This window comes from Lissotriton helveticus, chromosome 5_1 (genome assembly GCF_964261635.1).
Source record: "Lissotriton helveticus chromosome 5_1, aLisHel1.1, whole genome shotgun sequence".
NCBI classification, from domain to species: Eukaryota; Metazoa; Chordata; class Amphibia; order Caudata; family Salamandridae; genus Lissotriton; species Lissotriton helveticus.
Window position 1 is genome coordinate 2045163418 of NC_136065.1, and position 26036 is coordinate 2045189453.

Here is a 26036-nt window from a genome sequence, read left to right on the forward strand (position 1 = left end):
CTCTACTACACACTCCCTACTACAGTCACTACTCTCTGCTACACACTCTCTACTACAGTCACTACTCTCTGCTACGCACTCTACTCTCTACTACACTCTACTACACACTCTCTACTACACACTCTACTACACACTCTCTACTACAGTCACTACTCTCTGCTACGCACTCTACTCTCTACTACACACTCTACTACACACTCTCTACTACACACTCTACTACACACTCTCTACTACAGTCGCTACTCTCTACTACACACTGTACTACACACTCTACTACAGTCACTACTCTCTACTACACACTACTACCCACTCTCTACTACAGTCACTACTCTCTACTACACACTCACTACACACTCACTACTACAGCCACTACTCTCTTCGACACACTCTATACTAGACACTCTCTACTACACACTATCTACTACAGTCACAACTCTCTACTACACACTGTACTACACACTCTACTACAGTCACTACTCTCTACTACACACTACTACACACTCTCTACTACAGTCACTACTCTCTACTACACACTCACTACACACTCACTACTACAGCCACTACTCTCTTCGACACACTCTATACTAGACACTCTCTACTACACACTATCTACTACAGTCACTACTTACTACACTCTCTACTACACACTCTACTACACACTCTACTACACACTCTACTACACACTCTACTACACACTCTACTACACACTCTACTACACACTCTACTACACACTCTACATTACACACTCTACATTACACACTCTACATTACACACTACATTACATACTCTACATTACACACTCTCTACTACACACTCTCTACTACACACTCTACACTACACACTCTACTACACTCTACTACACACTCTGCTACACACACGCTCTACTACACACTCTACTACACACCCTCTACTACTCTCTACTACTCTACTACACATTCTCTACTACTCTACTACACACTCACTACTTTCTACTACACTCTACTACAGACTCTCCACTCTCTACTCCACACTCTCTACTCCACACTCTCTACTCCACACTCTCTACTCCACACTCTCTACTTCAATCTCTCTACCTCAATCTCTCTAATTCAATCTCTCTACCTCAATCTCTCTACTTCAATCTCTCTACTTCAATCTCTCTACTTCAATCTCTCTACTTCAATCTCTCTACTTCACATTCTGTATTACACACTCTCTACTACACACTCACTACTCTCTACTACACACTCTCTACTACACACTCTACTACACTCCCTACTACACATTCTCCTACACACTCTACTACACACTCTACTACACACTCACCACTCTACTACACACTCACCACTCTACTACACACTCACTAGTCTCTACTGCTCACTCTCTACTACACACTCTCTACTACACACTCTCTACTACACACTCTCTACTACACACTCTCTACTACACACTCTCTACTACACACTCTCTACTACACACTCTCTACTACACACTCTCTACTACACACTCTCTACTACACACTCTACTACACACTCTCTACTACACACTCTCTACTACACACTCACTAGTCTCTACTACACACTCACTACTCTCTACTACACACTCACTACTCTCTACTACACACTCTACTACTCACTACTACTCTCTCTACTACTCACTATTACTCTCTACTACTCTCTCTACTACTCACTCTCTACTACTCACTCTCTACTGCTCATGACAATGCCATTTATTTATCTGTTTCCAAAACCAACACATAAATAAAACATTTGTCATTTACAATGCCAAAAGCGCTAACTTTTGCAAAGGCGAGACCGTTGCATTGTAAATGCTTGTTTCTTTATTACACTTGTTAGTCTGCAGTCAGCTGGTGACCTGGCTTCTGGTGTGCTGAGAATCCTCAGACATGGTGAGCATGTGTGCACAATAAGCAGCGATAATATGTGATGGATTTGTAAATTATGACGCTGGTTTTGAAGGTTCAGGCCTATACAAAGTACCAGTGGCATTCCATCAGGTTGGGAGGTGGGTGGGGGGGGTTGGGATCATATCGCTTCAGACCCTGGAGGAGAAGGGCTTTGAAGTTATGCCAGTGTAGAATCGGGTCGCTTATGGAGCAGAGCATTACCACCATCTAGATGCATGGATGCAAGAGCTTGAGCAGCAGTTCTAGCGTCCTTTTCGGGAAGAAGTGATCTAACTTTGGAAGAGAGAGCTGGTACCAGGCTGTGGTATTTTTGTAATTCAGGCCGATGTTGATGTCCAAGGTAAATCCAAGTGATGTGACATTTTGTTAAAGTTGGAGGTTGAAGCTGTCATAGGTATTTTCATTATGCCAGATTTCCCTTTTGTTCTTGGCAAAAAAGGAAATTCTGCTTGGTTGGGTTGTGCTTCAAGTAAGCGATGGACATCTAGGTCTGATGATGAGCAGGCAGTGTTTATGGTGCTGGATATCTGAAGCAAAGACTTTAAGGAAGAGCTGGGTATTATCTGCATATTGGTGAATGTTGATGCTGTTTGCGAGTAAAGCACCAGGTAACTCCACATTGAGTTTGAAGCGGACAGGAAGACCAGTATGGAACCCTTGGGGGAACGCTGCACATGACGGGGATCTTGTGGGACCTGGAGTTTCCCATATAAACAAAACTGGTGTTGGTTGGAAGGGTAGGACAACCAGTGAAATCTTTTGCTTGTTAATCCATTTTGAGACCAGTAGCTGGCAAGGTCAATTGGTGTAGAACAATCTGTGAAATCCTTTGCTTGTGAATCCATTTTGAGACCAGTAGTTGGTAAGGTCACCTGGGTTCTTGTCATTCACGTTTGCTTCTGCTCACCACAGCATGGGACAGTGCGGAAACCCACTTCCTCCATTATATATCTCTCACTGACAGTGATGACATTTTGTCTGATTTACATGTGCACACCTATTTAAAAAGAAGTGCACTTCACTGCTAGTGTTCGGCTGCTGGGCCATACCTTTAATAAACAAAAACACAGAAATGCCAATGCTGTGACTACTAATACAGATCACTGCAACAAAGGAGACGAGTCTGGTGATGGCCGCGTATAGTGGAGAAGTGGCGGCTTTGACACACGGGATTTCCTGTGCGCCGTGATTGCTTCACGCCATTGTTAAAACATAAAGCTGTTTGTCGGGCCAGAACCCTTTATTGATTACTCCCGGGCCATACCTTTATGCACAAGGATGTGATCTGCGGACTGTGTTCTTCAGAATTTTCCACGTGTCTCTGACCCTATATTTATTCAGTTGTTGGTCCTTTATTCAAGGGGTACATTTAATATGTTAGATTAACCTAAGAAAGCAAACTTTTGAGTATCGGCTGAAGCGGTTTGTTGCGAAAACTGCACACTATATTAAGAAAATTATAAATTCTGGCAACTACTGAATTGGTGGGTGCAGACATTTATCAGAGGATTTTGGAAATCCATTTACAAAGTGCTCCAGCTACACCTGCGTTATGTTTTTTTGTTTGCCATTTTTTTGCATGCCTGAGAAAAATAAAAACTTTGTCTTACTTGCCCAATATTTGTTTTTAGGGCTCGGACTCCTCCCCACTGAAAGTGGGAGGAGTTTCGAGAACTAATGTTAAAGAAGAAAAAAAAAAGTATCTCCTAGGGCTTTGGCCGAGACAAATTCCACACATTCCTTAGCGTGTTCTGTCATCTGGCCAGTGATTCGTCTTCGTTATGTTGTCGTTTTAATAGGCTTGAAGTGATAGGGTAAATTTAGTTTTGTTCCGCCATCTTGGGCATATTTCGTTCGTGCTCGCGCAAAGAAGTACATTAATTATAATTAGGAGCTGTCAGGGTGCCTCCGTAAGTGAATCCAGATGGCCGGGCGCGTTCACCATTCAGCAGCGCTCAGCGCGCAGCTGCTGCATGCCAGGCCGGGAAAGGGCTTCATCAGCCTCACTCATCCGGATCACAAACTCGGATCCTCACCATGATGGAACACACCCCTTGCTGATCTAAACTGTTCCAGTTCAGACTGGGCTTCCAGACGCAACTCTTATTTCAAAGTTCAGGTAATGTAAACCAAACTGCAACTCCAAGCTATATTTGTTTGTTTTTTCGTTTCGTAATTGACTCTCAGACGAACTTCGAGACAAGCAAGTACGTTCCTAAAATGCAATGTCAAGCAATTTGCACCAACAAAGACAAGACGAATTTAAAATAGGCACATTCAAAAGCATTGTGCTTAACATAATGTGTCCTTTTGTTAAGGAAACCAGTATTACTTGCTCTCCAATAACCCTGCTGCCAATCACCTGACTACAAGGAGTCTTTCAATGACCCAACCAAAGCTGCTCTTGGTTAACCACTAATCTGTTTCTGTGACCACCATAACACATTTGCAAATACTCACAACTCCCCCCCCCACCCCCCACACCCATGTGCAAAGCTTTTTTCTGGAATTTCATAGCACTGCGTGCACTTTATGAGAATAAGCACAGAATATTTACTGCCGAGGCAAGACTGGCCAAATTCTAACCTACCAAAACTTATGTCGAAAGCAGTCGTCTCCTTAACAAAAACATTCATCAGCAAATACAGTCACACAGCAAATAATACACCTAAAAACAGAACCACATGAATTAACAAACGCTGTGGTCAATCCCATCAAACCACCCGACTACCACAGTGTGCACGAGGCCTCACAAAGCAAACACCGTCACAATATAGCTCAGTGAGTGAAAGAGCATGCTGCACGTTCTCTCTGCTATTGTAGAACCAAGCATCTCTGCCTTCCATAAAATAGGCGCAGCGGTTTGTATTTATAGTTGTTTGGGATGAAAATAGCACCTTTTAATTACAGCACTGAAATCTGCCTTAGTAAGCGCTATGCAAACTCTGCACTATTTTAATGTCAGACGTGGTGGCCGTACGTATATGCCCAGGGTCACACATCATACAACAAATGCAAAACAACCTTAAATAGAGAGGCAGGGAAATATGGGAACGTAAAATACTTGAATGATCTGCAAGCGTGCCTCTTTGTGTTCTGTAAATGTAATATTCATTTTAAGGGGGCTTATGTTTGGGACTATATGCTGCCTATTTTTAAAAACTGGATCTCAGTTAGTGGGAAAAGAAAGCTTTGTAACTGTTTAACCCGTCTCCATGAACGCTGAGGTCAGGAAAGAGGCCAGGAATTTGACACTACTCTGACAAGACGAGATTAGAAGTAATTAACAGACAACAGATGTTGTCTTAACTTTTATGAGGCCAAGAGTGTTTGAGAGTCTGTTTTTTTTCTACTTTATGTAACTTAACATTTTTTAAACAAAACATTTGTTGTGTTCTGCTTTATATCACTGTGTTTTTGCAATCGTTTCCTTTGTGCTTGTGAGTTGGCTCTAAACTTTAACCCACAGTACCCATGCGTCAAATCGAACTCCTCTTGTTCTCTTATGGGACCTTACGGTATTGGGAGCGCCTGATGACAAAGTCCATGTCTTTTGCACTTTGAAAAATACAGACACTTACAAAGCAAACACCGTCACAATATAGCTCAGTGGGTGAAAGAGCATGCTGCACGTTCTCTCTGCTATTGTAGAACCAAGCGTGTCTGCCTTCCATAAAATAGGCGCAGCGGTTTGTATTTATAGTTGTTTGGGATGAAAATAGCACCTTTTAATTACAGCACTGAAATGTGCCTTAGTAAGCGCTATGCAAACTCTGCACTATTTTAATGTCAGACGTGGTGGCCGTACGTATATGCCCAGGGTCACACATCATAGTGGAAGTTCATCGGAAGCATAGACGGTTCCGAGTACAACTGGAAAATAAAGGGGGGGGGGCGTCATTTAAGCACAGACACGAAAACACTTGAACTGTGGACATGAGAGTAGTGGAGCTCAGGGCACGCGTTTTGGAATTTCCATTGATATGTCACACAGAATGATGAAAGGCTGAGCCAGATTTCAAACTGCTCCCGCCTTAGACAGCACATACATCTGTCAAGTGCTGTTGCCACTCTTTCTCGGCGCTGTGAGCCGTTGAGGCACCGGCCTGTGAATACAACTAACGGCGAATTCCCTAAAGCCAGTTATTCGGATCCAGGACCCTGTGGCTGTGGGCGCTGCCACATACATTGTTAATGCTAGTCTCACGAGACCGTCTCCTGGCTTGCAGCGCTTCGAAACCAGCTTTAAGGCGGACAAAGGCGGGGGTTCGTTTGTGCTTCAAGGGGTCACTGAAACACAACAGTCTGCCCAGTGACCTCAGGCCTGTTGTTCGAACATGAATACTGGTAGAATTCGAAGAAACGCGCAAAAAGCAGCAAAACATTGGGTCACATAAAAAACACCGGGTCAAATCAACCCGAACTGTGTAATGGCAAGTGAGGCGAAAAGAACATTATCACGACAAAAGACAAAGAGATAGGCGTGAAATATGTTTGAATTGGTGTGTGAATGGTTGAGTGTGTTGTGTAGCTGTGCATATGAAGTAGTCTACATTTAGTGCGTGTGTGTAGTTCATGTGGATGCACGGATGGTTTTTGTGATTGGTGTGTGTGTGTACGTGGTGTGTATGTGCGTATTTCTCTATTGTTTATTTTGTTCTTTATTTCAGGTCAGAATTTATTCGGTGTTTTTTTTCCAATCACCCAACCAAAGCTGCTCTTGGTTAACCACTAATCTGTTTCTGTGACCACCATAACACATTAGCAAATCTACAGGCTTGTGAAGCCAATGCATATCTACAGGCTAACAATGACAGTGCATATCTACAGGCTAGCAATGACAGCGATGACAGTGCATATCTACACGCTAGTGAAGGCAATGCAAATCTACAGGCTAGCGATGACAATGCATATCTACAGGCTAGCGATGACGGAGCATATCTACAGGCTAGCGATGACAGTGCATATCTACAGGCTTGTGAAGCCAATGCATATCTACAGGCTAGCGATGACAGTGCATATCTACGACTAGCAATTCAAGAGCATATCTACAGGCTAGCGGTGACAGTGCATATCTACAGGCTAGCCAAGCCAATGCATATCTACAGGCTAGCGATAACCATGCATATCTACAGGCTAGCGATGACAGTGCATATCTACAGACTAGCGATGACAGTGCATATCTACAGGCTAGTGAAGCCAATGCATATCTACAGGCTAGCGATGACAGTGCATATCTACAGGCTAGCAATGACAGTGCATATCTACAGACCAGCAATGACAATGCATATCTACAGGCTACCGATGCCAGAGCATATCTACAGGCTAGCGATGACAGTGCATATCTACAGGCTTTTGAAGCCAATGCATATCTATAGGCTAGCGATGACAGTGCATATCTACAAGCTACCGATGACAGAGGATATCTACAGGCTAGCGATGACAGTGCATAACTACAGGCTACTGAAGCCAATGCATATCTACAGGCTAGCGATGACAGTGCATATCTACAGGCTAGCAATGACAGTGCATATCTACAGACCAGCAATGACAATGCATATCTACAGGCTACCGATGCCAGAGCATATCTACAGGCTAGCGATGACAGTGCATATCTACAGGCTTTTGAAGCCAATGCATATCTATAGGCTAGCGATGACAGTGCATATCTACAAGCTACCGATGACAGAGGATATCTACAGGCTAGCGATGACAGTGCATATTTACAGGCTAGCATTGACAGAGCATATCTACAGGTTAGCGATGACAGTGCATTTCTACATGCTACCGATGACAGTGCACACTTACACGAAGGACATCACAGGCAGCAGCTGTGCAAGCTTGTTACACTCACAAGGATACCACAGGCAGCTGAGGTGCAAGCTTCTCCCACTCACAAGAAGGACATCACAAGCAGCAGCGGTGCAAGATTCCCTCACACACTCACAGCAGGTACTGTGCCAAGGCAGCAGCAGCAACAGAGCAAGAGTCCCTTATAAAGAACAGGCACAGCACAGAGATGCACAATGCAATCTTCTCATACTCACAGGCAGCAGCTGTGCAAGCTTCTCACACTCAAAAGAACGACATCACAGGCAGCAGCAGTGCAAGCTTCTTACACTCACAAGAAGGACATCATAGGCAGCAGCAGTTCAAGCTTCTTACACTCACAAGGAGACCACAGGCAGCAGAGGTGCAAGCTTCTCACACTCACAAGAAGGACAACACAGGCAGTAACGGTGCAATATTCTCACACTCACAATGAAATCACTGGCAGTACACACCACATGAACACACTCCATAACACATAGCAACAATACATTGGCATTTACAATGCCATTAGCTCAAACTCAAATAAATCCGAGCCCGATTGCATTTCTAATGCTTGTTAATCTATTACTGTTGTCCACATAAATATAAGCTAGCCAGAATTGAAGATGAAACAAAGGGGTCTTTTAAAGTCTTCTGATTTTAGCTGACCGCTTAGGTTCTCTTATGTTTATTTAGGACTACATGTTTAAAGACAGAAGAAAGACTGTGTGCGTTTCTTGGACATTTGCTGTCAGTTCTTTATCGTGATTTTAAGCTTACATGCCCAGCTGTTGCCTATGCTGTGTGTGGGCGTTCCACAGCCGCTACTTGTACGCATTGATGCAGGAAGCATTTTTTAGGTCTCACCAGACAGCATAAGCTGCCTGGTTGTGGAGGATCTATTTTAGGCTTGCCAAAAAAAGTACAATTGCCCTATAACCAGTCCATTGCATACCATTAGTTGGCTTTGTCACTCATTTGCTTGCTTCTTATTAGATGGCATGCTTTCTTGTTTCGCTCGCATCTAGAGTATATTTTGTTTAGTATGCTTTTGATTGGCTGTCTTGTGCCCTTCCATTGCTCGCTCTCAGAACATTTGTTTAAGCACTCCTTAAAAGTGCATGTTTACGTTCTCACTCATGTACCCATGTCGGATAGCTGTGCTTTGTTGCTCAGTCCCTCATGTGTTGCTCACTGTGTTTCTCTTCTGTGCGACTTCCATGCTACTCTGTGGACCGCTTCTTTGGGTGCTTCTTTCATACTCCTGTGTTGCTTTGTCCCCTGTGAGCTTCCTTTCCTCTTCTCACTCCACCCACACCGTTTCTGTCCTACCCCTTGCAGAGTTGCAGTCCTTAGTTATTTAACATTTTTAGAGTACCCAGCTCCTCTGTTTTCCTGTCGTGCCACTCCACATTAAGCACTTTAAGATCTGCTCGCTGGCACCATTGAATAATTTTTTGTATTCCTATGTGGTGTCCACCATTTTGGGTTGGTAAATCAAACTAGCATTGAAAATGCAAAAGGTCTCGCCTTTTATTAAGTTAAAACTATTTGCTTTGCTGTACAATACCATTAGAAAAACAAATTGTTTTAACTTAATCAAAGGCGAGACCTATTGCATTTTCAATGCTTGTTTTATTTTCACATTAAGTATGAACTTGAAAAGTCAAGCCTGGAAAGCGTTTCTGGTTAAAACACACTCGACAAGCCACCTACACTTCACTTGATAGACTGGCTATTTACCGCAGCAAGCTACACATCTTCGCGCTAACATAAATCACGGATATCTTTATATGGAAGACACGATTCCATGTGTCCCCTGGCGAAGGGCTCTACGTTGCCCGAAATGCACCGAGAATGATGTACATCAATGTTTAAATTGTAATGGATTATCTTACTACTAAAAACTCTGGAGAAGTTTAAACTTTTAGGATTGATGTGAATAAACATCTTACAAACAATTTCATCGGCAAGATTACTTTTGTTCCTAAACATTCACCCACATAGTGGGGCAAACAGCTGTGCAGAGGGGGAAATCCCCTAAATAGGAGATACAACTTTATTTAAAACAGACTCCCCAAGTCTCAATTCATAGAGCAATTGACAGGTAAAGAAGCCCCCAGATCACAATAGGAGCTTATTAATATTCCTAACGTCTTCCCAACCTCATGACCCCTCCGCCTGAAACCTTCATCTGAACTGTACTATCACAACAACTTCTAACTCTGCACCCTATGTTTCTTTCGCCAGCCATTCCCGCCCACTTTAGCTCAATGGATTCACAACTCTAAGAATGCATTTGTTTATTAATGAAAACATAGGACTGAAAAACATGCTTTGCCCCATAACCTGTATTTGTTTTGTAATTGTAAGCAGGGCGGCTATGAAGAATCCATTTAAACGCACATGTTGGTTTATTTATTTTCTGTCTTATGTTTAACGTTAACAAACTAATACGTTCAGAGTTGTTTTTTTAATCTTTTCAATCGAATCAATTGAACTAAAGTGCCAGGCTAAAAGACTCTAGGATGCTGGTGGGAAGAGTAGAGGGCCAACTCAGGCGCCGCGCATAAAGAAGCAAGTGACGCTATTACTCACCTCTCCGTTGACTCGTCCATGGCAGCTATCTTTGAGCGCGGTAGGCGTTCCTCTCGCCAGGGGAAATGATTTCACCTCGTTGCACAAAAGAGTGAAAATTTATAGGCGCGTGGATTTAAGGCAAACCAGAAAATCCTGTATTTTAAGATAGGGGACCAGCTATTACCAAACCTTATCTGGGAACTATGCCAACCCCATAGGGAGTCTGCCTGCTGTTGGTTTTGTGCCCGGCTGCTGTTTTCTGGTTCAATTTTTTTTATTTTGCTCAGTCCAGGCTTCTGCTGGGAGTGTGTGTTCTCACACCATGCATCTGTGTATCCGCACCAACTTTAATGATCATTTCTTTCCCGTTTTGTTGGCTAAAGCTGAGCGCGGCGCTGCTTCACGGACACCATGCGCTCTGTTTCTTTATATATTTCTTAACTTTAACACTGAGCGTGGTGTCCTTGAAGCGGGCACTGCACTCAGTGTTGAAGTTAAGAAATATATAAATAATCAGAGCGCGGTGTCCATAAAGCTGTGCTGCGCTCAGTTTGAAAGTTAAATAAAACAAATAACCACAAACAGAGCGCGGTGCACTGTCATTAGCACCGCACTGAAAATGAAAATAAAATGGTGCTTACTGAGTCATAAAGAGGGACGCGTAACTCCGAGAGTAAATGATCCGGTCCCGGTAGGCGGGCCAAAGTGGACATGGTGGTAACTAGGAGGGACCAGGAAGCCTCCTTTACAATAGAAAGCTAGCATTTAGCCTAAAATATGACGCTAGCCAGTGGGAAGAGGGGCGGGGTCTTCAAGTCCCCTTCCTGAACCGTATTGAATTCAAGAAGCCCTCGAATGCCGAGAACAGCGCATGTGCGCTGCTATCGCCAGCCAAGACCTAAAAACCAGTATTTGCAGTGCAATAGGTCTCGCATTTATGCAAGTTTAAGCTATTGCCTTTGTAATTGACAATGTCTTTTATTTGTTTTTAAAAATCAAAACCAAAATAAAAGGCATAGCCATTTACAATGCCAATAGCTCAAACTCTCGTAACTGCGAGACCTATTGCATTGCAAATGACTTTCACCCCTGCCCACCCCCGTCTTTCGTGTGCACCATCACTAAATATGAGGGACATCAGGTTGCCCAAATTCCTCTAAGTCGCTCCGGAAAGTCGATTTAAAGCGCCCCTTGACCACTTGATCTGACCCCCCCCATCGCCAACAATACACAAAAGAAAATAAACCAATGGGGTGAGCGCTGGCCACCTCTGTCCACACCTGACAAGCACTTCACACATCCTCCCCTCCAGCACCTGGGTGACCGAATCACTCCTGCAAGCATTCCTACGGCCTAAATAAGGTACCGCAAAAGAATCTCAACAGCCATCCTATTTTAATCCTGTTTTTCTTGTTTATGTATTGATTCATCACTACAACCAGCCTGCATAATGACCTACTCCGTTGCTTGGATAGAGCCTCATTTAATGGCATATGCAGATATTTTCCTCAATAAGCAATGACCCTTGTATTTTGTCGCTATCATAGTGTCCCAGATGTGACCTCGCTGCATACATGGGACATTCAGTGTCTCTCTAAAACACACAGGACCAATCAAAATCCTCCTTCAAATCTGGTGTCTTTAAGGACTCTGTTCCACGTATGTGCTTCTAAAAGGTTTCAGGTTTTTCAACTGGATGCATGTATTCTATTTCTCTTTCGAATGCATGTATTCTAGCTGCGCTTTACCTGTGTGTAAACTTTATTTGCTGCTGTTCGGTGATAAAATGTGCTCAGATTAGAGTATCTTTTTGCTAGAGAAGCAATCGCTTAATTAGTCGCGGCCATCGTTCAAATTAGCCTCTTTCACAGTTAACTGCCGTTCGGTGCTTTAAAACCAGTAACACAAATATGGTCAGACGCATTAAATGAAATTAAAAACAAGCGCAGCTGCTAAAGTGAAAGCGACCTACGCTGCAATTAAAAACAAGCATTTGCAATGCAATAGGTCTAGCATTTAAGAGAGTTTGAGCTACTGGCGTTGTAAATGACAATAGCTTGAATTCTCAAATTCGAAAGAGAAACAATTGGTTAATAATAGGCACAGACAATATTTCTGAGGATTGCTCACATTGTTTTAGCAGTTGAAAATCGATTCCAAAGCAACTAACATTCAAGCCAAAGTGTTTTTTCTCCACCTATTTTCACTACGATCTAAAACAACCCTGTAAAATGCCTTCAGAAGGCCGCAACTGCAAAGCACCAAAGCTAATTGAAAAGCAGTGGATCACACATACCACGCTATACAAGATATTATAGAGTACAGAAAGTGCCAAGTGATTGATTGAAGATGATGATATGAAAGGGCTTTAGGGACAGCCTTTTATTTTGGCAACTTCAAACATTTTGTCTGAACTTTCCTGTTTCTATGACAATCTTATTTTATCTGACACATATCCATCCAGTTGTGAGTGACCCGTCATGACTGCAAATGTCCCTATTCAATTACTTTTGGAAGCAGTCTACAACAGGCAGCAAGTCAACTAAGACACCTGCACCAAAGAGATCCATCTTCCACAAGTTGACATTAACTTCACTGTTGGTCTGGGAAGACTCTTTCGGGACATGACACGTGTATCACATGGTGATAGACAAGGGGTAGGGAGGAGCTTGGTCTAGCGCCATATTACGGTCGGGCACAATGTGTTACAGATCCAAACGTTAGAATGACAGAGTAGGATGTCTGTGTATATACAGTCATAAGAAGCACTTGCACATCTGCCAGTGTGTGAACTCTTTCGCCCTGTCAAATATACCTGTGGTCGTACTCAGCACCTTGACCTCGTGACGCTGAGGAGTCCAGGAGGCGGATGACAGAGCGTCCTGCCGCAGCAATACCTGGTACAGAATGACCCTGACCCTGTTCGCTGCGGAGGGTCCGGCTGGGAGGCATAGGAGGGATTGCATTACGGGGGAAGGGGCAAACGATGCGACTTCAGCGGTTAATTGAAGGACCCGGACACACATGCTGCTGGTGACCCGCATCTGGTACCTGTGCTGCTACTGCTAACTGGAAGCGGAAGTGAAGCACAAAGTCCAACCGGAAGCAATCCAGTCTCCGCAGCAGCAACCCTTGTCGGAGGGCTGTTGCAGTGACTCGGATATGCTCCAAACTGTAGTCACATTTTCAAATCCCAAACAAATTTGGCACTTCATACACAATGAATGCTCGCTCTCTGGAAATCCACGAATTTTATGGGAAACGTTTAAGTACTTTCAGTTAAGTACCATGGCATAGTGGCCAGAGTTGCCGACTTTGAAATGGGGAATGAATGCTGTCGAGTACACGATATATTTATTTGTGCGGTTTTAAGATTGTTACATGAGACATTCTGAATATCCTGGTAGTAGAAAACAATCGGTATAGGTACTACTGTTACTCGTGGTGAGAATAACGTATTTGCAAATTACATACTCATTACAGGTTACATATTTCGAAAAGAAGCAATGAAGATGACCAATACATACATACAGGGTTGGATTGGGCACTGAAACGCATTAGTGGGGCCAGCTGTTAAGAGTCTCAAAGGCGGCAAGGCGAAAGACGCCGTGCGTGAGCCTAATCTCCAGTCCAGGTGGGCGGTGCCGGAAAGGAGACAGGTAGGGGACCAAAAAGCCTCTCTCCAAATGAAATGCGAGCGTTTAAGAAAGTATTACGTGCAAATGAAAAGCGGAGGCGGAGCTTCCACACCACTTCCGAAACAACCCCGACTGCAATAGATCTCGCAGAGCGAGCAGTACATGCGCTGCAACGCTAGGTGAGACCTAAAAAGTGCTCACCGATTAATTGAGGGAGACAGTATAACGCAGCAAGTAAAAGATCCAGTCCTGATGTGCGGTCCCAAAAGGAGAGAGGGCGGTAACGAGGAGGGACTAAGAAGCCTTATCAATCAGAAGCCAGCGTTTACCATGGGCGATGATGCAAGCCAATGAAAAATATGGGTGGGGCTACCACACCACTGCTAAAAAAATACCCTAATACAACCTGCCTCACAAAGCGAGCAGCGCATGCGCTGCAATGCTAGGTGAGACCTAAAAAAACAGCATCTGTCATTAAGCATGCACAGTGGCGGCCCGTACGGTGCAGCTGGGGTTGGTACTCACCCACCCATTCATAGCACGTATGATTACACAAACATTTATACATATATACACAAACGCACCCAACGTTTAAAAAAGAAAACTTACCGGGCCACAGCGCAGTTCTCAGGTGGTGGGTGGGAAGTCTGTTTCCTGTTCAAAAGAAGATCCTGTCGCCTCTTTTCATAGGCTGACCTTATTAAAGATCAGCCAGTGATAGTAGGACTTTCCTTACCTCGTCATAGAATGGGATGGTCAGTGAGTTACTGACCCCAGCCCACTCTGTGACGAGTGTCGCTGATGGACACTCTGCCCTGGACTTAAGGGCTAAATCTGAAGCACCCCTGTCCACGTCGATCAGTGTCGCTCCCCCTCTTGATGAGGGGGAGGCTTCCAGAAGACTTTGTCGGGCTGAGGAGGGCAGGCTCACGGGGCTGTGTAATCTCCAGCCCTGCAAAGTGCGGCTCAGGCAGCCAGACCATGAAGAGTGTCTGACTGACACTCTTCCGGTGCTTGTTAAAGATGATGGGGCGGTGCCCCACGCCCTCAACGGGTCGCGGCTGTGCATGCATTCTCACATGTGCATGCCTAGGGAATCGTACTGCTACATTAGCATGCCTTATTTTGCTTTTTAAAACATTTGCAAAGGCAGTAGGTTTGTAAAACTAGACCTATTGCCTTTATCAGTCAGAGTCTAGGTTTGTTTGTAACCTAGGTAGTTACTTACCCTAATGCAGGGCGGAGTAGTCTATGCAATCACCAACTGTAATGTAGTTTGTACTGCAGCTGCACACACTGTACATCTGTTGTGAATGAGTCCTGGTAAACATTGGACAGTTCAATTTCTTGTGGCCATAGGGCTGTCCAGCTGCTCTTTAAAATAGTGTTGAGGTTGCATTTTAGACGGGTTCCTGCATTGAAACAGCCTGCCTTCTTTCAGAGCCGTTAGTACAGGGTGCATGCTTCAAGCTAGCTGTGCAAGATGACTGTTAGATTTCTGGAAGTTGGACACTCGACCTGCTTCTTTGGGAGAAATAGTGCCAGTGTAGTATTGGCTTAGAAGAGCTGTTTTGTTCTTGTTGAATGACATGGATAACTGTAAAGCAGTGTACCATTGCCAGTGATTTCAGAATTTTTGAAAATGTGCAACTCGTGGCCCTGAGTGATGTTTGCCTATAAGAAGGCTGGGTAGAGGCAGCCATGGTTTTTGGAAAGTTGGTTAACGATAATACTGAGCCATCTTTTATTCTAGGATGGTTGGAAAACGGCACTTGGTGATCTCTGCCTATAGACATGTTGGGTTTCGTCATTGAACGATCTCTGCCTGTGAAGTTTAAATGATGGTGACTTGGCCACAGAGTGATCACCACCTGCAGGGCTTTTAGACAGTGGCTGCAATGATATAGAGGTACTTAGTGAAGCGTGGTACTGATGGCACCACTGGAAGGCTGGTTACTGATGGCAGTGATTTGTGAGTGCTCTTCGAGGAGGAGGAGCAACACATTTTTTCCTACTCTGAGTCAGGTTGCTTTCCAGCTCCAGAGACTAAGGGCAGAGTCAGGAAACAGTTAAAAAATATAAGAGCTTGCAGTGGCCAGATACCTTTTCATCTGTTCACAGTGATTGGAAAATGTTTTATCCTGAAAATGCTGGACCTATAGCTCACCTCATTTCTCTCCCCCTTTGTCCTTCAGTCCAGCATGAGTGTATCCCCCAAGCCATCCTTGGGATGGATGTCCTGTGCCAGGCCAAATCTGGCATGGGGAAAACAGCAGTCTTCGTGTTGGCAACTCTACAGCAGCTTGAGCCGGTGACTGGACAGGTAAGGTGTGGGCATAAAAGGACAGCATGTTCAGCACAGAAAGCACTGGGCCACTGTTGATGTTAGTTGCTAAGTGATGTGCCTCACTTATCACAGGTCTCCCAGCAGCACCCGTTCTAGTATAACAGTGCAAAAAGGGGAGGGGGACTCTGAAGAGGGCACTACTATACCTGCCGAAGCACTGGGACAGCAGCATGTTCAGCACAGATAAGGAGACTAGTGCAATCGATCCTCAAGTGTCTGCATGAGCTCAGCAAGCGGGCTATTCAATGGAAAGAGAAGAATTGACAAGTGAGACTCGGGCTGGACCTGTGCACCACACTTACCACATAGAGGAAGACTCTGAACTGGAGCCTACCCCGGTACCAGTCAGTATAGGGTGAAAGGAAGGACGCACTTCCTCTGTACAGAAGGATGGCTGCTGCAAGGCTAGTGGAAAAGGAACAGAAGTTCGAGCTTGTAAATGAGCCTCGGACAGCTCAGCAGGTTCTGTACAGTGAAGACTGGTATGGGCGGAAGGGCAGCGTAGCCTCAGGCCTGTAACATAGCTGTAGACGTATACCATGCTCAGTAGAGTGGGGGTACTTAAGCTTTGGGGACTGCATGCCTGCGTCACTGCAGAGGAGACTAGAAAGTTAACTAGAGCATGCTGAACTGTTAGCAGTTTTGTAATTCTTTTTAGCAATGTATTCTCCACTCTAATTATTTCTGGGCAGTGTACTGGTGCATTGTAGATGGCCTTCTGCTTCTCTTGGCATCTCATGGGTTTTGCAAAAGTAAATATGAGCACTACAGAGGAGTTCACCTGTCACTATTTTTCATAGGTCTCGGTGCTTGTGATGTGTCACATCCGTGAACTGGCCTTTCAGATCAGCAAGGAGTACGAAAGATTCTCCAAATATATGCCCACAGTGAAGGTAAGGATGTGTGTTTTACGTCCACACCGGAGTTGAGTGGTGGAACTGCATTCCATTATTGGTATTGTTTAACTTTGTGATGTGTTCTATGTCTCAGGCAGTTGAACCTGAGGCCCTGTAAACGAGGCTTGTCTTTTCTGTTGCTCCCAGTAAGTTGATGTGACCGGTCTTCTTGACAGGATGTCAACTGGGGAAAGAAAGGGGGCATAATGTGGTCTCAAGCTTGTAGCAAGCTGTTTGCTGTACTGGGACCTTTAACCTCTCTCCTCGTGAATCTCATTCTGCCCTGTGCAATTTTGCTGTCCCTAAAATAAGGACACGGCCACTTCACCTAATCGTCCCCTCTATCGCACACTACTGACACGCATACACCTCCTATCCTAACTGCAGCTCTCTCGTATCCCAGTGCTTACATCCACACGTTTTTCCCCATTGCCACAACTTGGTGGTTAAGATGACTATATGGTTCTAGTGGTTTTGTGGGTCAAGTAGTTTGTGAGTTTGTTTTAGTGCCTGTGGTATGTTGCTTATGTAGTGAAGGAGCAGCTCGATGTGTGGTTGTTTTAGACCAGCACCTCATATCCCTCTCTCCTCCCTCTTTGTTTAGGTTGCAGTTTTCTTCGGTGGATTATCCATAAAGAAGGATGAAGACCTTCTGAAGAAGAACTGCCCTCACATCGTGGTGGGAACCCCCGGGCGCATCCTGGCTCTGTCGCGGAACAAGATCCTGAACCTCAAACACATTAAGCACTTTATCCTGGACGAGTGTGACAAAATGCTGGAACAGCTCGGTGAGCGACAAGGGGAGCCATCACCGATGGCTGGGGATAACCGGGCAGGGCAGTAGGAGATTTTCTCAGTCCTGTTAAGAACAGTGCAAGGTCATGTTTGTTTAAATGGAGTCAAGATGTAGCGTAAATACTGGACATGCCTTGCTGTCCAGTTCACCCGGCTTAAACAGCGAAATAATTGGTGCCAGTGGCAGGGAAGTTGTGGGTCTTAATATGAACAAACTTTGCATGCTGATATAGTTTGTAACTAACCATGTGATTGCAAAGCCTGATGCACTAACCGTTAGATAGTGACGCCCTTCTGCAGACTCTTTAAAGCGTTCTCTATGCAGCTTAATTGAATGAATGTGATTGTTGCTCAGCCTCTCTCTAACCCTCCATTCTCTTCTTCTTTCTAGATATGCGCAGAGACGTCCAGGAGATCTTCCGCATGACCCCTCACGAGAAACAGGTCATGATGTTCAGTGCCACGCTGAGCAAGGAGATCCGGCCCGTGTGTCGCAAGTTCATGCAAGATGTAAATAATCCTTCTAAACCTTGTTCCACCCCACCCGCCCCTCCACCAACCTGCCTGGGTGCTTGGCCTTGCGGCCCCCACACCCTATGCTGCCGGCGGCAGAGCGAGAACACCACAGTACTTAGAAGCAGTTTGTTTAAAGAAGCCATACACCGGTAGAGAAGTTCACATGGTTCCGCCACTGCTGGGTAGAACCGACATAAAGCAAGTCGTAGAACCCATACACCGGTAGATAAGTTCACATGGTTCTGCCACTGCTGGGTAGAACCGACATAAAGCAAGTCGTAGAAGCCATACACCGGTAGAGAAGTTCACATGGTTCTGCCACTGCTGGGTAGAACTGACATAAAGTGAGTCGTAGAAGCCATACACCGGTAGAGAAGTTCACATGGTTCTGCCACTGCTGGGTAGAACTGACCTAAAGTGAGTCGTAGAAGCCATACACCGGTAGAGAAGTTCACATGGTTCTGCCACTGCTGGGTAGAACCGACATAAAGGAAGTCGTGCGCAAGCTGCGTCCGGGCTGAGATGAGGCAGTACAGGGCAACAGTAGCTGCTTCGAGATCGTCGGGGTGAAAGGTGACCTGCTCACAGCTACGACGAGAGCTACGTGGACGTCGGGAAGGAGATCTCGTGAAGGTAGTGAAGTTGCGGAAGACTTGCTCGGGTACAGCTTAGCTGATCGTGTCGGGTTGCATGAGCAGATGTATGACCGCTAGTAGTTGCACGAGTTTCCACCAAAAGCCATAATCTCAGCTGCATCCTCCTTGAGCTGCCCTGTCCCTCAGATGAAAGTAGTAGGAGCTCTTGCATAGGCATGCTCCTAGGCAATGCATCAGGCGCGCACACTAACAATAAATTCAGTCCGCAGGCACCCACAGCCTCCACACCCTAAGGCACCCTGTACCCCCTCATTACCATTGGAGTAGTGGTGACGGAGAAGACTTCACCACTTACTTGGAGGCATCCTGCTCGGTGGACCCATCCTGTCAAAATGGGACAGCTGTAGGACCCATGGCCTCCCACCCTGCCTGACGTCCAGCGGCCACCCTGCTCGTATTTGCAGAGAAGGAGGCGGCAGCAGAGACTTGGCTGGGACCTTCCCTCCAAGACCATCTTATCCTTTTCCTTTGTTGTTTTGTTATGTATGTTCGCATTTGATTCAGCTCTCTCATGTCTGTTGTTTGTCTTCTGTTAATGTTTTGCCATTTTGACTGCTCTGTTCAGCGTCTGCACTCCTTCACCCCCCACATTATTTTGGGAAGTAGTTGTAGAGGTAATACCGTTTATTAGACATTCTCCATGTGTGTCAAGGTATGGGGCTGTGAATTGTTGCAAAGGGCAAAGTCTCCCATGGGTTTTGCGTTGCTGGTCGTCTGAAGAATCCCTTCTAAAAGCAAAAATGGCTGCCCACGTGCAGCTCTCATTTAAGATGTCTGTGTGCAGTTGATTATACCTATGTGCCTGGTTGTGGGGAAGAGATGTATTTCACTTACCACCTCAGCTATTAAAATCAGAACTGGGGAAATTTTAGCCTTCCTGCCAGCATACTGCTGCTCTTCCTCTCTTTCCTCACTGTTGTCATGGTGTAGGGTAGCCTTGATGGATAGCGCAAGCATGCAAGGATCCCTGAAGCAGGTAGACCGGATTAGTTGTGGACGAGCGGTTTCAGTTAAATTTCTCTGCAGGAATCTTGGAATGCATTTCTTTTAAAATTCAAATAGCGTTAGTTGCATAGTTATTCAAACTATTATTAAATCAAACTATTATTCCTCTGATGCCTACTGCTCCTATTCTAGATGTCCTGGGTGTCAGTTGTAGAAATTCTAAAAGCGCAACACTCCGAATGCACTGGAAGCCAGTAAAAAGTGATTTGTGAGTTTAATTTGTCCATCTTGATTCAGATTGTAGTTGGTTGAACTTTCCCAAAGAGGGCACATGTGTATACAGAAATGGTGCTTCTTAGAGGAAATGGCTGTACTTGTCAGTTTTTGTGTTGGAGGGAGATTGAGTACAGTTGAAACTGCATATACATTTTTAGCTCCCAACCCATTCAGGAGCAAAGAACCAGAGTAGGCAGACATCGGGCACACCATACCTTTTTAAATAACAAAGCAAAGTGTGCCAAGTCCTCGTATCCCAGGGGGCTCTGAAAAAGTAAAATGTAAGACAATAAAATGCATGAACTCTTGAAGTAAGTTTCTTATTTGAAGACAATAGCACTTTAATAGAAGTGGTTTTATGATTTGCCCCATGGAAATGTAAATCAATGAAATATAGGTTTCCCTTTGGAGAAGATTAGGATTTTAATTAAGGTCCAGAGGAATTTCCACCGACCCTGAGAGGGCAATAAAGGCATAAACCATGTAGACCAGACTCGCGGACCAATTAAGTCCTAGAAGTCCACACTCTCCTTTTTAATCTTACTAGTAATGCTATCTATTTAAAACAATTTGTTTAGCTAAGCATAGGTACTTTTATTACAGATTATTTTTCTCCTGCTGTATCCGCTAGACCCTTCCTGTTTAATAGAATCAGGGCATTTGTCAGATGCCCTTTTTGAACCTGGGAATACAAAAGAAAAGCTCTCCAACAAAGTGTCCTGTCAATGGGCCCAGTGGGTGTTGCACCCCTACTTCACGTGGGGCATGGCACGATGATGAAGCATCTCAGTGGGTGAGGCTGGTGCATCCTTATAAGATATCGCCTGGAGTCTAGAGTACAGAATATATGTGAACAGATGTTTCATTTTTGATTGCCTGTTCTGCATAGCACAGGGAATGTCACATCTTTTTGCATTTAAAAAAAATGTAGTGGTGTATTCCAGATTAGGATATCTTGAGTTGTATGCACCCTTAAAATATTCTCAGCCATTCATATTGAGTTAATCCATGGTCTGTACCCTCTAGTTCTGTCCACAGAGCTGGTCATTGTTAAAGATAATGCATTGAGTTTGGGGGGAATGGAGGGAAGGTTGGAGATGTATCTGAGTTTCTCATGCAGCACTACTAGCCCTTTCGTGGAGATCACCGGTATAGCTGTGGTAAGTTGACCTTTGCAATGTTTGTAATATTTATTGACTTAGTTTCTCATCTTGTCCTTAACCCACACCAGAACCATAGGTTGTGCCACATGTACTTTGTTTTGGATGCACTGAAATTAGGACGGAAAATTGAACATTTTGATCCCTTCTGGGTTTCATATATTCTCAATGGGTTTAATGAAATTTCACCCCTCATTCAATGCTTTCCAGCCACAGGGGTGTGGAATTTATTAAAATATCTACTTGTCCATGTGGAAGGTTGCTTCATAAATCTACTTGTCCTGTAACAAAATCCACTTGTCCCTTTTGTGCCATGTGATGTGGTGACACATTATGACCTCCATCTCATTATATAAGAGCTCTGAAACAGCCTCTCTGATTATTCCAGGGCTCATGCCATAGGAGGGGTTGAATTCTAGCAATTCTCTTATGTTTCCACGTTTCTGCAGATCTACATACTGGGATGGGGTAATGGTAAAAGCAAGAGTTCCAGGGTTGGAATGCCCTTTGAGTCTGTGCAAACCTACTAATTTGCATGTATTCATGGTTTTCACCGACTCTTCTCTAATCTTTTCCCATACTGAGAGATGTTGGATATTTACTCCTGACAATGACAGACACAAACTTCTTCCAGGGTTGGGGAAAAAGTGGTTTGGGGAAAGTAAACTTGCAAACACTCAGATTTTTGCATGAGCAAATCTAAACCTGCATATTTGCTCATGCTAAAATGCAGTTCACATATATTTTCTTGGGGTACTATTTCTTGTCCTACTTCTGTAGTCTTGTGAATTCACAAAAGTCATATATCTGCACTTAATCCAAGCACAAGGGTGCACTTTATTTAATAATTGGGCCTTTAATTAGGTCTGGCGTTAACCATGACCGTAACATTTCCTCTATCAGCTAGCTTCACTGTGAGTGACGTGTGCTCTTTGAGACCAAAACAATTTTTGCCAATGTTTGTTATAATGGTGAGGGCCTGGCAGCTCCCACACCAATAAGGTTATACAAAAACCATGCCAAAACAAGTCACGCTTTGACAAACTCAAAAGGCTGACCAACAATTGTAGACCTCCGGCTTTGCCAATCCTTGTTTATTTTTGTTCCCATAATCTTATTAAAACTAGTTACACTGATTTTCCATTATGAATATTTTTGGTATATACTAGCGAACATCAACACATTTTACTAAATGATGCTGCAAAGGAATGGTACCTACATTTTTTCAGTAGTTGAGCAAAATGTTTTCGCTTTTTTTGTGAACATTATATTTTGAAAGCAAAGAATCCTCAATCGTGCTTTCAAGCTTCTGCAAATATTTGCATCTAACCAGAGAGCATTCTGGGAGCATTATACATAGGCTCATGTTGCTAAATATTGAAAACATTTGTACATATTTTGATACACTAACCACTGTCAGTAGTGCAGTCTGAGCTTACAACATTTACTTGGAGCGCTCACCCTAATAAAACCTGTGCATTAATGAACCATAAATACAAGTTTGAACAGCATGGACACAATTATTACCTTAACTGTAGGCAATGAATGCCCTTCACTGATCCATAATGTGGTACTGGCAACTGGCAGCCAAAGGGGTTATACTGTAGGCTGTTGGACCTTCTTGTCCCAGGGACAAAATATACATGAAAACGTGTTGCAATTGAACCCAAACAATATGTTCAGGGCGTCGGCCTATAGGAATTCCACATCCCTGCACCCGCCACATGCTGATAGTAAACAGCAGGAGGAAACTAAAGCTCCTTAAATCAAGTGTTAGAGGTCATCTAGATAACACTCGTTATCAGCATCTAATTTCTCTTCAGAAGAGAGTACAACTGTTCATCTTCTCAACGGGTTGTTTGGTAGCTTGATTAAAAAAATTAAACTGTAGCTGACACGTGCAGGAAGGGAGAGGTTTTTGACGGCGGTAGAATTAAAGACTGTCTGAGTGCAGTCTTTACGTGGTTTCAGCACCAGAGCCTGAAATGCAACTCGGATAAGTCAGAGTTGCTCTTTTTTGGCTGTGCCCCTGACCCTGGTTGGAAGTCGTGGTGGCCCCCGGACATGTTTCCTCCTGAGAAACCGTCCTCCCAAGTAAAAAATCTGGGAGTTGTGTTTGACGACCATCTTTCCTTTCGTCCACACATTACGGGTTTAGCGGGGAAATGCTTCGGCATCCTCAAGATGCTGAGGAAATTTCTCCCACTGCTCTCCCTACAATACCGTAAGAACATTGTTCAAGCGCTTGTGGGATCGCGTCTGGACTATGCTAACGCACTTTTTGCAGGACTGCCTAAATATCTTGTGTCCAGATTGCAAATTGTTCAAAATTTGGCGGCCAGAGCAATTTTTGGCCTACCGAGGAGAGTCAGCGCCTCCTTGTTGCGGGTCAGGTTGCATTGGCTTCCAATCCCTAGCAGAGTCAGGTTCAAAATTCTTACGCTGGCGTGTAAAGCCCTCCACTCTACTGGCCCCGATTACCTCAGGAAGCGTATTGCTTTCTATGTTCCACGGAGGAAATTGAGATCAGCTGATTTGGCTAAAGTCGAGGTGCCAGTGATCAAACGAGTGCGGATGGGAGGTCGGTCTTTTCAGTTTATGGCAGCCCGTTTCTGGAATGAGCTCCCTCTTTCTCTACGCAAGGCTAATAATCTTCTGGCCTTTAGGAGGGAGTTGAAGACCGTTCTCTTCTCTGTATAACCAGTGCGCCTATAGTGTATCCGCCTCTGGGTTTTCTGGGTTCTGTTCAGGCCTCTTTGCTAAAGCGCCGGGACACCCTTTCGGGGTAGCCGTGCGCTCAAAAAGTGCGGTTGTAACATAACAAGGAGTCAAGAATGTGGTGGGTGATGGGGTTATGTGCCCCAACCCCTTTTAGAATTGATTTACCACCAGCAATTGCTGAACGCCCAGGAATAATGTATTTTCCTGCAGCAGAAGGTTCACACTTAATCATTCCATGTTTTCTTATCTTCTCCTTTTAACATGTAGCTTGGTGTGCTCCAGACAGTGCTAGCTTGCAATATGCTGTCACACAGTTGATAACTAGGAGACATTTTACTTAACTGTACAAAGCACAAGTTATACAGGTGTCTGTGTGGCTCTGCGGTTTAGTTATGGTCAGGTCCATTGAAAAAGTGTTGCAGTAGGAATAATGTGCCAGCTCTCAGCCAGATAGCAGACTGAAAATTAATTTAATAACACTGCTCTTAAAACACTGGATACTCACTTTCTTTAGTTTAGACACAAATGCCGCAAGTTCGCATTGTGTTTGGTTTACAAAGGCAAGTTACTAGAGGCTATGCAGAGTTCTTTCTATGCTGATTTTGTGAAGTTTTCAGAAACGCTTGTGTTTTTTCACACGACTTTTCGCCTGCATATTAAGCTTGTGGTTGGCAAAGTGGGATTCTTGGGAGGCTGAACAATCTTCCGAAACCCAGTAACTTCAGGACTAATAAAAAAAGTTTACCACTGTATCATTTGGTTTCAAAATAGCCATAGAGGGGTACAAGGTAAATGTCTGTTTTCCTGCTTCAAATTCAGTGCATTTGCGACATACTATGTGTTCTGGTTTGGGTGCAGAAAGACAAATGTGTTTTCAGACTAGTGTACTATATAAATTTTGTGTCTGGTCTCGAACATGACTGTTTATCCGTGGAAGTGAGGAACATAGTGCTAGAAATGTGTATAATTTCGCTTGTGGGGGGTCAGCTGCTCCCCCTCCCTCTTCCCCTTCTGCCAAATGATCTGCTTAGTTGATCAGAAGCCTAGAAGTCACTCTGACTGACCTCCACAAATGGAAGAACATTGGGTCTTTATTCGACTTGTTTTTCCACTCTTGTTCTGTGAAGTGACCGGTTCATAGTGTAGGGCGTTTGTGATGGTTGAGTTCCACGTTTAGCTACAGCTCCACCTTTGAATGGCTTCAGTTGGGGGCTTGTGCACAGCCACTGAAAATTGTTCAAAGCTTGTTATGGGTTGGGGGAAAATGTAGAAGTACAGACAGTCGTCCCACTTTCTCACGCCCTCAAGAATCCAATGTATAGAGCAGGTAGCTCTGAGGTTTAACCCCTGGTTTCCTCCCCAGCCCATGGAAATCTTTGTGGACGACGAGACCAAGCTAACCTTGCACGGACTGCAGCAGTACTACGTCAAGCTGAAAGATAACGAGAAGAACCGGAAGCTCTTTGACCTACTGGATGTGCTGGAGTTCAATCAGGTAAAAAGAGAGGAAGGGTGCCGAGAGACTGGGGCGGGGAGGGTGGCGCAAACGAAGTTCGCACAGCTGGTAACCAGCATGTTAAAGCTATAAGAAGGTAGCTTGTCCTTTAGAAAGGAGTGGCTGTTCAGCGCAGCAGAGGTCCTTTGATTCACCATAGCACCCCACGCCTTACATCTGTGATACTTTTCAAAACATTGACTGGTATTCATGCTAATACAATTAGAAAGCGCTGCTGTTTTTAGGATGCTGTCCTTTTTAGAAACACCATGTTAATAACATCCCTGGCTGATA

The 26036-nt window shown here is 44.4% G+C and overlaps 1 protein-coding gene across 2 annotated transcripts in view; it reads left to right on the plus strand.

Moving 5' to 3' along the window:
* DDX39B (DExD-box helicase 39B) overlaps positions 1-26036 on the plus strand; it is a 96307-nt gene that overhangs the window by 19225 nt on the left and 51046 nt on the right. For both annotated transcript variants that reach the window (XM_078645886.1, XM_078645887.1), the window contains exons 3-7: positions 16131-16258; positions 17083-17175; positions 17783-17966; positions 18365-18483; positions 25611-25742. In XM_078645886.1, coding sequence (XP_078502012.1) covers positions 16131-16258; positions 17083-17175; positions 17783-17966; positions 18365-18483; positions 25611-25742 — 656 coding nt within the window. The remainder of the gene's footprint in view (positions 1-16130; positions 16259-17082; positions 17176-17782; positions 17967-18364; positions 18484-25610; positions 25743-26036) is intronic.